Source organism: Sycon ciliatum, chromosome 8 (assembly GCF_964019385.1).
Source record: "Sycon ciliatum chromosome 8, ocSycCili1.1, whole genome shotgun sequence".
Taxonomy (NCBI): Eukaryota; Metazoa; Porifera; class Calcarea; order Leucosolenida; family Sycettidae; genus Sycon; species Sycon ciliatum.
Window position 1 is genome coordinate 5177409 of NC_088650.1, and position 12583 is coordinate 5189991.

At 49.8% G+C, this 12583-nt stretch overlaps 1 protein-coding gene across 1 annotated transcript in view; it reads right to left on the reverse strand.

The window, feature by feature from the left end:
* The window catches only part of LOC135823042 (uncharacterized), a gene marked incomplete at its 5' end in the record, with an annotated part of 64465 nt that overhangs the window by 1585 nt on the left and 50297 nt on the right, over positions 1-12583 (reverse strand). The window contains 14 exon segments of the mRNA XM_065335874.1: positions 68-191; positions 1081-1264; positions 2276-2333; positions 2717-2844; positions 3187-3328; positions 4341-4416; positions 4656-4770; positions 5978-6038; positions 6698-6790; positions 7313-7407; positions 7932-8099; positions 8694-8822; positions 9215-9331; positions 9710-9869. Of these exon segments, the coding sequence (XP_065191946.1) occupies positions 68-191; positions 1081-1264; positions 2276-2333; positions 2717-2844; positions 3187-3328; positions 4341-4416; positions 4656-4770; positions 5978-6038; positions 6698-6790; positions 7313-7407; positions 7932-8099; positions 8694-8822; positions 9215-9331; positions 9710-9869 (1650 nt within the window).

Here is a 12583-nt window from a genome sequence, read left to right on the forward strand (position 1 = left end):
GCGCACGCACGCGCACACACACACACAAACACACACACACACACCCACAAGGTATGCAATGACTTACCCCGCCATAGCGTGAGTCATCAAACATGTTTTGATTGTCGACCTCCAAACCTTGACCAGCTCCAGCACTGGGGCTTTGGTTGTATGCCATATTGGCTGTGGCTGGTCCAACACTCATCGGTCGTCTGTTCAGTGCACACACGCAAATACATGTACAGACACACACACACACACACACACACACACACACACACACACACACACACACACACACACACACACACACACACACACACACACATATATGCACACAGACAGACACACACACACGTACACCCATGCACATCAACAGCTTGTCTGTGCGAACTACTGAAGAGTCGCGCGCCGAAGAACGATGAGCCCAAGAACGTCCAGCCTGAAATGCTAAGAAGTAAGAACGCCACAGCCTAAAGTTAAGAACGGCGGTGTTGGTTTTCCGGCAGCTTTTGGGTACATATGATTCAGTATGAATTGTTTCTAAGAACGTGCTATAAGAATGCAGGCAGATTGCTGAAAAATAAGAACGTCCCAGGCTAACAAGGTTCTTGGATGCGCCACTCGACTGTAGCCAGTTTGCTCCCACTACACTGCGAGCAAGTGTTCGTGTGGCAGGTATGCTGCCATGCAAACACTCGGGTTATTCTACCATTTGGTGCTGGCGGTGGATCGCTTTCGACCTATGCTGACAGTGCATGCTAAAGCAGATTGCAGAGCCAGTCTCATACATCTGCATCTCAGATGCCTGATTGTGTTCACGGACACCTTAGCTACCTGGCCTATTGATAGCTATAGAGAAGGTACAAGTAGTGAGGTTGCATTTGAAAAAATCAAGACTGGATCGAAGCGATCATGCACATGGACCGCAGCACATGCTCCGTCAGGCACCAACGGGAGAATGGACGTCAGAGGTACGGTCTTTTAAGTGCGGTGTGTTTTCAGTAAAAATCACCCATTTTCGCTGGTCCTTAGTGTCCTGGAGGCAGTATTCCGCAGCAGTCAATGGAGTACAAATTTAACAAGCAAATTAGTACCTACCTGTAGGGGTTGCCTCTGTCCACGCAGCAGCAGTAGTACGTGAAGCAGACGACCAGAGCGATGACAAGGGCACCGCCGCCGATTGCCAAGAATATAATGTAGGTCAGGCCATCGCCGGGGCATGTCTGGTCCGTCACCACATCATTGGCATCCTGCTCGGCTGTCTTGTAGCGGCTGGCGTCCTCTGTGCAAGGGAAAAGCGACAGCGACATTAGCAATTTTTGTGCATCAGAGAACTCAGATGGTGAGCCAAGGAAAAAAATGTGTACTTGAAAGTAACATGGAAATTGTACTCCAGTACTCCTTGTCAGACAATATTCACTTTCTCTCCTTGTATTTTGATTAGAAAACATATGTCACAGTGAGACTACGATGTGTTATACTCCGAGCCAAAATTTCATGGCTCTGCGATGACCAGAAGCGCCATATCAAGCAGGTGAGTTTTTGACGTGTTGCTTCGCACTGCGACTTGAGTTTTACGACTTTCGAAAAATCAACTTCTTGTCGCAGGTAAACAGCGGCTCGCCTCTCGCCAATAAAGCACCGCATACCAATCAAAACTAATGGAAGCACACACACGGCTTATTGTTACTCTATACTGGCCGTCGTGGAGCGATAGCAATTACCTAATTTCAGACCCAGAGTGAATTTGACGTGCACTCTAAAACGTGTCCGGTTTGGAGCCACCTCTGATTTGAACTTTTTTGAAGCAAAAAATTGGGCAACTTGGAGGCAATGGGTCAACACAAAGGAGTGGCTCAGTTCGATTGACTCTGGCCCCAGAGCAAACTTCAACATGCTCGTTTCCTTCCACAAACATATTTCGAGTGAAAAATCAACGCTGATGATCGGTTTGGGTCTATACAAATTTGGCTGTCAAAACGTCCCGGTATCGAGCCGTCTCCTCTACATCAGAGAGTTGTAAATTCTACGCAGACCACACAAGATCTTTGTGCGCAGCATACTGGTAGATATTTGCACAGGGAACTGCCTGAGCCATCTCAACCACACGCACACGCACGCACACACACACACACACACACACACACACACACACACACACACACACACACACACACACACACACACACACAAGTGTCACCAGCCTCTAACATGAACATGATAAAGGAAGTGTCTTCCACAGCAGTACACCACGCCAGTCATACACCAATCATGCATCGACGCCATACCGTACCGTAGACAAAGGCGGCCTGGTAGCACTGGGCGTTGTCGTTCAAGTCTCTCGTCTTCACCTGTACAAATATACACACACACACACACGGACAAACACATAGACACATACATACACACACACCTTAGACCTTAGACATGCCCATCGCGGGAGCGATGATAGCGAACAGCTATGTTAGACATAGCAACTTGTGCTGGGATTACACCATTCAACAGCTTGCAAGGCTGATGAATTGACCGCCACTATTTTTAGCCTGGTATCCACCACACACCACATACACACACACACACACATACACACACACACACACACGCCCACACCCATACACACGCACGGAAAACACAGCACTCGATGAAGAGCGTTAGGCAGGAATAGAACATAAGCAAAAAATTAATATCTTTTCTATACTGACGGAACGCACAAACAAAACAACAAACAACCTACCTGGAAAAGATAGAAGCCAAGTTGACGTGCACGTGTTCCAATCGGGAATGTTCCGTTACGACAGGATGGAGACGTCGGATAGTCAGAGTCGAGGCCGCAGGGTAACCGGTTGAGGCCAGCCACACCATCTGTACACGATCACACACGGCACACACACACACACACACACACACACACACACACACACACACACACACACACACACACACACACAGAGCATGGCACGGAATGTGAGCTACCGAATGGCATGGGGTTTAAAAAGTGATGACATGACACAGACTGGAGGATCACATGACACAGACTGGAGGATCACATGACATGGCAAGAGTGGTTCATTGTCCAACAAACTTGTTGGTGCGTGGCATGATTTATTTTATTTTTACAAAGACCATTATAACAAAGGCAAAAACGAGCTGCAGCTAGGGAAGCACACACCACACGAATTGTTTAAAAAGCCTGCTCTTCCTTACTGTTCTTGAAAGCCATTGTCTTGTTCTCCAAGCACTTGGAGTAGTCGCGAAGGAAATGCCGGCACACCTCACGGTCCAAGTTGGTTTCCGACGTGGCGCTGAAGTCCTTGCACGCAGCCAAGCAATTCTCTTCCTTAGCAGACTGCACCGGCCATTGGCAAGTGGGGTGGGTGGATTGAGAAAGAGAGATAGTTAGGGAGAGAGAGAGAGAGCGAGAGTGAGAGCGAGATTGAGTGTGCGTGTGTGTGTGTGTGTGTGTGTGTGTGTGTGTGTGTGTGTGTGTGTGTGTGTGTGAGAGAGAGAGAGAGAGAGTGAGAGAGAGAGTGAGAGAGAGAGAGAGAGCAAAGCAAAGCAACGTAGAGCACAAGGGAGGGAGAGGGACACACACACACACGCACGCACGCACACACACACACACACACACACACACACACACACACACACACACACACACACACACACACAAAGACAGAACAAAAAGTAATGTATTCCTCCGAGTACAGCTTCATACCGAACGGGCATTGTCGGGGATTTCCAGGAAAGATTCAATGCAACCGAAACCGCTGCGGCTAAACTATAGGAAAACTCTAAACCCGGCAGCTTGATTGTCATTTCACACTCACTTTCACTATTATAATGAATAATGAAGGCAGTGCGCCACGAAGAACACCAATAACTCAGGGATCAGAGTCGTACACTCTTGCTTGGGGTTATAGTATCTTGTCTGTAGTGTCATGTGACAGAAGGGGGGGGGGGCACCAATAACTCGGAGATCAGAGTCACACACTCTTGTGCTTATTCCGTTATGGCCTGTTGTCAGCAGTGTCATGTGACACGACAGGCGGGATAGTACAGCAGCAGCGTGTGATGACCATGTACAGACATGTACAGACGGGTACAGACATGTACAGACGGGTAGATGACTAAACACATACTGGAAACGGTGAAATTATTGCCATGGTCTAATTTCTGCGAAATTCGCGACCGCGTGGAAATCGCGAAATTTAGACAGCGCGAAAAGGAGATCCATGAAAGGTTTAGCAAGAATGCCATTCTGCAATCGCAAAATTAAAACCTCGCAAACCTGTCCGGATTCTGAAAACGCGAACTAAAAACGCCGCGAAAATTTCACGCTTTACAGTAGCGTAGCTTACCGCCGAGGAGAACGCCTGGTCACAGCACTCGCTGAGCTTCTCTGTAGCGTTGGCAGAGTTTGGCCAGGCAACGACTCTGAGACACACAAACACACAGAGACAGAAAGAGGCACTAGGATGTACACTGTGTTGAACTTGGAAGCAACGATACTCACAATCTACACACCAGCGTGCATGAAGACTGAAGAATGCCACCTTGTCACTTTATCACCAAAAACAAGTGCAACAGCTGCACACACATGCACACACGCACATGCACACATGCCCCCCCCCCCCCCCCCCAACACAGACAAATACACACACGCGTAAACATACCTGCATCGCATATCGGCAAGTTGTTCATTGGACTGGATATGCAGTAGAGTGTTCTTGCGGTCGGTGAAGACGTTGTCATTCAAATCTGCCAGCTCAACCTCAGGTGCCTTGGAATCTAGGACGATAGTAACGAGGAAGACGACAATGCAAAGAAATGAGAAAGCAGCCGTTTCATTCCCCATCTTGTCAGAGGTACCGCCGCAAACGTAAGTATTAAAAGCATGTACAGTCAGACCTCGCTTAACCGCACACTTCCGTTTTCCACAAAAATATCCGGATGGGCGAGGGAACCGGATAATCGAACACCGGTTATATTGGATGCATCACGTATGCTGTAAATCCATAACCAGCTATGTTCTTCCGGATGGCGAGGGACTCCAGATAAGCGAGGTCTGATTGTACTTACAGTTGCGCTCACTGAAATCCCACCCAAAGTGCAAAGCTGGCGCCCCTGGACCAGTTCCGATTTATACATCATTGTGGGTGTACATGTGTACGTCCAGCTGCATTCATTCCGCTGCCAGGGCGTCAAGGGCCGTGGAAGTTGAGGGTGCCAGTTTTGCACATTGGGTCGGATTTCAGTGAGCGCAACTGTACTTTCGAATTAGTGGTCACACGCGTACTACAGTGCTGGCAACTGAAATCCGACCCCTGAGCGGTGCGTTCACATTCTAGCGGTCTCTATTTCGTAGTCTTACCATCCTGTGTTGGGTCTTTGTGATGTGAGCGCACCGCTCAGGGGGTCGGATTTCAGTTGCCAGCGCTGTAGTTTGACGGGCATTGACCTCCGGGCATGAGCAAACTTTTGGACCTGACTTGTGTGTAGTGGAGAGGTCAATTTCACTATACATGATTGTACTGTTGTACATGTTGTGGACATGGAAGTCCGGTCTGAGGTCAATCGGCGGCCCCAGGGCGCTGGCCATGCAGCCGTCGTGAGTACGCGTACGGTATACATGATTGTGCACTGCCTGCAACGTTCTGTACTCTTGGTGCTTAAGATGGGCCTGCCCCGAAAATTAGGATATTAAAAAATAATTGATGCAGAGAGCGGTATTAAATAGGCGATTCAGACTATGGCCTAAATCACGTCTGGACTTGAATTTCCATGGTGATGCAGTCATGTTTCAAATATTTATGCACAATCGCTGATCAAATCCATCTGAGTCGTGGAAACGTGGTCACCGCGGGCCGTCGTCTGAATCGCCTATAAGAGTGTTGTGAGGCGTATGGATAACTGGCCAAAATAGGTGTCAATGCTTACTTGAGAGTCAGGCAGACAGACTTTTGTGTTGGCGTACAGCTGTTCAAACAGTACTTACCAACAAAGAAGAGATAGTCGACGTACGGTGCCACGTTGCCAGCCTTGTCCTGAGCTGTCATCTGCATTCATGAACATGTCCGCACAAATACATCAACACACAATGCGCATGTTTAAAGAACGCAGCACAGAAATGGCAGTGGTGGCGGTGGTGAGGCCTGGGCAGCTCGTCAATTGAGCACACCCACCTGTCTGCAAGATTATCTTGTAACCTCCAGAGACTGGAGAACAGTGCCATGATTCTAAACCAGGTCTGCTCTTATTCCGTAAAAGCCCGCAACAAGGCCCTGGGCGGAAACATTACTGAAGGTCCAAAACAACGGCGTCAATTTGGGCCTGGTCATGGTGTCATTTCGGATACGTGAAATCAGACTGGGTTTTCACATCAACAAACCGTACTACGTACACCGGGGTTAGCACAGTGCACTGTACACTATATACTACTGTATCGTACATGTACATGGAGCTATGCTAGGTGCAATGCACGAGTGCAATGCACGAGTGCATCGCCCGAGTGCATCACCCGGGTGCATCACCCGAGGGCATTGCATGAGAGCACTGTGCGCCATGCGAGTGCACTGCACGAGCGACGAATGCATTGCGTGTGTGTTGAGTGGTGAAGGCACCACACACACACGCACACACACACACACACGCGCACACACACACACACACACACACACACACACACGTACGCACACACACAGCACTTGTGTCTTACCGTCAGGTGGTTCTCTCCCTCCACAGCCACAACGGAGAATCTGCCCACACTGCAGGCAATCGGTGCTCCGTTCAATTGACAAGACACGGTTGCCTGTTGCCACACACACACACACACACGCACGCATGCACGCACACACACGCACGCACAGTGGGAGGTAGACGAACACAGAGTCAGACGCGAAGAGACGTATCAACAAGGAGGCAGAGAGGCAGACAGACGGACAGGCTCACTGGACACAACCTGGCACAAGATACCCTAAGCGGACGCCGGAAAAAACACAACAGGAACCCGGGACCCCAGTGGTCGTGGGAGCCTACTACATCAAACCTGCACTACTGCTAATAAAGAAAGACAATGGCATTGAGACTAGGTGCTTTTTAGTGCTTTTTTCCTCTCTCTGTCTGATCACGGGGATTGTGTCCTTCGTGAACATAATTAAAACAATTAAAAATGTCCACCGGCATAGACAGATATGATGCATAGGCTGTCAAAAAGAGACACTTGGCAGAGACAATATGAACACAATCACGAGGCATTGCACGTATTGTACGGGCCACCTAAGCCAAGGTTGGCAGGGGAACGTCCCGACACACTTCATGGCTACCACCGTACCTCTGTATCGTTGGTGATGACCTCGAAGGCCTGCGAGGTGAGAGTGTTGACGCGTGGCGGGAAATCAACCAGTCCCACGAGAGGACGGTACGTATCTAAGCACACACACACACGGGTACGAGAGAATCGAAGCAGCAATCAAAACAAGAACGGACGCGCGCTACAGTGGAACGTATTTACAAAACGGAAGCAATCTCTCTGTCACATCCAAAACGGCACATTGTGCAAAAGATAAAAAATGTTTTTCGAGGTGTGCCCACTTCCAAAGTTTCCCAGGAAAACATGTTCCATTCCACAGTGGCTATTCGTACTGCACCCCTTGTGGGGGTTCACGCTTGTGGCGAAAACGTCGACTTGAATTCAACGTCTTTTCCCCACGCGTGACCATAGTCAAATACATGGTCATGCCTCTGATACCGTCAAGTGAAACATGAATTCTTCCAAGTTAGGACCAGCAGTACAGAGGCATATGTGTATGCCCCCCTCCCCATTCACACAAACAAACGGCCACACACAGCCGTACAAGCACATGCACGCACGCCCCATGCTTTCCACGCAGACCACACACACACAAACACACACACACACACACACACACACACGCACACGACAAACCCACCGAACTCGTAGGTGATCTTCTTGGCAAACTCCTCGCGGTTGAGAGCACGATCTACAGCAGATACGCTGAATGTGTAGAGGCCGTTTCTCCTTAGCTCATCATAGCCATACCAGGTCGGCTGCTTGCAGGGGTTGAACGGTGACGTGCAGCGCGTGAAGTTGCGCATTTCTGCAGCACAGTGTGAGAGGTGACCGAGCGCAGGTAGGTTTGACAGCATGGGAAACAGTAAGTGTGTTAGAGGTACAAACACGTGAGTGACGGCATTCAAGCAATTGGGGGGGGGGGGGGGGGAGAGAGAGAGAGAGAGAGAGAGAGAGAGAGAGGGGAGGGGGGGGGGAGAAAGTAAGTTACATTTATAAAGACAGGTTGCATCAGTTGCCTGATGATCGTAGTAACACGTGAAATTTAGAGTTGCGACACAGCATCCAATCTCTTTTGTGTAAAGACAGGTATTAATGTCTAACAAATGAGGACTGAGACCTCTACAACAGGGATTTTACGCACCGAAAGTATGAGAGGGCGCCAAATATGCGCTTCAGGTCGGATTTCACGGAACACAGCTGTACATGTACATTCAAGAATTACAGTGCAGCTCACGTAAATCCAGTCGCGTCACTCAAGTACGCGCCGGGCGTTGTGCAGCCCTAGACCTGCGAACACTGGGCTGCCAAATGGTGCAAGGCGCAGACTTGAGTGATGCAACTGGATTTCATTGAGAACTACTGTAGTTCACACAGCCAAGCCATAATCATCGTCACCTACCGCCTTGGTACTCCAGCTTGCACCAGAACTGCACCAGGTCGTCGGCCGTGAACTTGATGTCGGGACACGTGTAGTTGTTCTGCAGCGGTATGTCGCTCTTCATGATGGTCGTCGTCGGTTTGGTGGTGTCTGCGTGAGAGCAGGGAGAACAACACACGCACGGTTTGCATTTGTAAAGGATCAGCCGGGTGAACTTTCAGTTCACTTCCTCGGCTGATGGTGGTATGTGAAATATCGCCATTGCAACGGTACCATAGCAACAGCACCATAGCAACCACACCATGACAACCACATCATACTGTAGCAAGAAGGACCCATGGGTGTGTGTGATCCCCGGTAGCCTAATTGGCAGGGCACTGCCCCGGAAAGACAGGGATGCTGGGTTCGAATCCCGCCTGTGGATCCTTCTTTTGCAACAATATCAACATTACCATGACAACCACATCACAGTACGAGTAGCAGCAGCAGCAGCAGCAGCAGCAGCAGCAGCAGCAGCAGCAACATCACCGCCTGCGACCTACCGATTGTGTAAACCAGGCTCGAGTTGCTGTAGCCGCTGAAGGAGTTGCCTGTTCCCGAGTGAGTGATGTTGACGTTAGCCCTCAACTGGAATGTGTAGTCGCCATCAGCCGGGTCCGCTGCACAGGGAAACGCAACACAGGAAGGCAACTGACCACGGTGAGGCAGGAGGTCCAGGTCATGCAACACCGGCAGGAGGGTCCTCCTTGCGCGCATGTACCTAGAGCACATGTGTTTGAACTCGCCAACGACAACACCATAACTATATGTTGTAAGCATTGCCAAATGTGGAGTGCATGGGTATTTGCATGTGAGTTCGCTGGGGCCAGGACTGCACCACCGCTCAACACCCCACATGGCCATGTTCTGAACAATCCTATTCTGGATGAGACCAATGAAACATGTCTCTTACTCTGTGGCTACATTCAACTCGGTGAAACGCATCTGTTCTGAACAATCCTATTCTGGATGAGACCAATAAAACACGTCTCTCTCACCCTGTGTAAACGTCCCGCTGGGTGCAGTGGGTCCAGTTCCGGTGATGCAGGGCATGAACGGGTTGGTGGAGACGTCAGACAGGTCCAGGGGCTCACAGTACAGGTCCTGACCGCAGGGGATCATGCGACGGCGACGGCTGAGAGGGGCACTGGTCGAAGACTGTGAGACACACACGGACGAGTAGAAATGGGCACGGACACAAACGAACAGACACAGGCACAGACACACACACGCACACACGCGCGCGCGAGCACACACACACACAAACACACGCACAAACACATGCAGAAATTGAATTTCCACACTCATACAAAGATGAATCAAGAGCATTAGAGACAGAAAGTGACCAACTCAATCCTGAACACGAAAGAGAACTACTCATGACTGATTGCAAACGGTCATGGCCTAGCATCTCTATACTGGGTCCAAAGACCCCAGATTACGCTGGGTGCAAACTGGGCCCAGTTTACCCTGGCTCTGAAGACTTCAGTGCACCATGGGTCAAAACTGGCCCTAAAGAGGTTTGGTTTATGTCCAAAGAGATTTGCCCTGTGTCTTAAGACGTTTGCCCTATGTCCAAAGGGGTTTGCCATGAGTCAGAAGAGGTGTACCCTCCAAAAAAGGCTTGCCCTGGGTCCAAAGAGATTTGCCCTGTCTTAAGACGTTTGCCCTATGTCCAAAGGGGTTTGCCATGAGTCAGAAGAGGTGTACCCTCCAAAAGAGGCTTGCCATGGGTCCAAAGAGGTTTGCCCTACAAAAGAGGTTTGCCCTGCATCATAAGAGGTTTGCCCTGGTCTTTTGTTTGTTTGTTTGTTTGTTTATTTAGAGTCGAAGAACAAACAGGCAAATTTGCCTAATTTGCCTAATTACATGATATCGACTAAAAAGGAGAATAAATTATAAAAGGCCAATGAAGGTAATGACACTGAGTAGAGTGGGTAGTAAAGTATTACTTTGTTAAAGCCAGTTAGGCCAGTAAAGGAAATAATAGTACAGCGGGCAGTGGCATTACTGAAAAGCAGCATGTGCTGGGAGGGATCGCATGAATCGGTGGTACTGTGGGATTTTCCTGATGTCGGGCTGGAGCCTGTTCCACAGTGATACACATTGGAATGAGGCAGAATGTGTGCCAGCGGATGTCTTAGTGACTGGAAATTTAAGTGCTCGATTTCCCTGACTACGTGTAGCACGGCCGGCATTAAGAGGACTGAACATATCGGTAAGCAATGTGCTGCATTTACCCTGAAGGCAGCGCCAAGTGTAGCCAAGCAGCTTGTGGCAGTACATAACTTCTAGCGAGTGCAATCGCAATTGGCAATACAGCGGCGCAGATGGTGATGCAAATGGAGCGTTGTAAACACAGCGGACTGCGCGCTTGAGTAGCCGCTCTAGGCGCTCGAGCTGATGTGAGGTGAGGCCAGCAGAGAAACAGTTGCTAGCATACAGGAAGTCAGGAAGGATCAGGGACTTCAGGTATGTGATGCGGCACGGGAGGGGCATGCAGCGCCTGTTTCTAAACAGGACAGCTATTTTACAGGCAGCTCGCTTGGCGATCTGGTTGACCATTGTGGTCCACTTTAGATCTTGGTCCATGTGGACACCAAGATACTTTGCGGATTCTACTTGTGCCAGCTGAACTCCAGAGCACATAACGCTGACACGAGGATTCACAGAACGATGGGCAGGGATGAACAAAATCTGGGTTTTACTCTCGTTTAGTACCAGGTTCCTGCTGGCAAGCCATCTGGCCAGGTGTGTAACTGCAGAAGACATATTGCGTTCCAGCTGATGTTTGTCCCTGCTACTAATATAGAGCATGATGTCATCTGCGAACTGAACTGTCCGCACACCATACGGTTGCACTTCAGCTGCCACACCACGGACATAGAGGACAAACAGCAGAGGACCAAGTACGGAACCCTGGGGCACACCACTGCTGGGCTGGAATACCTTGCTGTGCTGGTTCCCAGTGACAACTCTTTGCTGCCGGTCACTTAAGTAGTCTGCCAGCCAATTCAGCGCACTTCCACCAACACCAATACTGAAGAGGTCGCGGATGAGGGTGCCATGTTGAACCTTGTCGAATGCCTTCGACATGTCAACAAAGGCGGCGCAAGTTGATAGTCCGGAGTCTTTGGCATTGGCAAAGGCCTCTGATGCCATCACAACAGCATCCTCTGTTGAGTGCTGTTTCCGGAATCCGAACTGGCAATCTGGGTAGAGGCTGTGGGTGGTCAAGAATTCAGTGAGTTGCGAATGTACGATGCGCTCAAGGATCTTTGAGATAATCGGCAACAGAGAAACAGGCCTGAAATTGGTGGCCTTAGTAGGGTCGCCGCTCTTGTACACAGGGGTGATATTTGCAAGTTTCATGGATAGTGGAAATCTCCCTTCGGAAAGTGACTTGTTGAAGATGAGAGTTACTGATGGAGCTAAGAGGTCAGAGCATGCTGCTAGTACAAGAGCAGGTACGCCATCACTGCCCGTGGACTTTGTCGTATCTACACTGCTGAGCAACTTGCGTACACATGCGATGGATACTGGCTTGAAACAGCAGAGATCAGTACTTGCATGCGGACCAGAGGGGATGGACAGCACCTTTGGGCGAGTCGCATCGGTGACGATGTCCGCAAACACTTGGCCGATTTCATCCGGGGGGCATTGAGGAGCAGTGTGGGTCCGTGTTCTGCCTGATACCTGGTTAATCACTCTCCATGTTTGTCTTGGCTGACCTTCCGCATTGGCAAACTGATCCTGATAGTAGCAGGCCTTGAGTCGTCGGTTAAGCTGGTTCACATCACGTCTGGTCTGGCGGAAAGCTTCATGGTCCACAGGGTTGCAGGTGCGTAGCCATTTGCGGTGGGCCCGGTTTC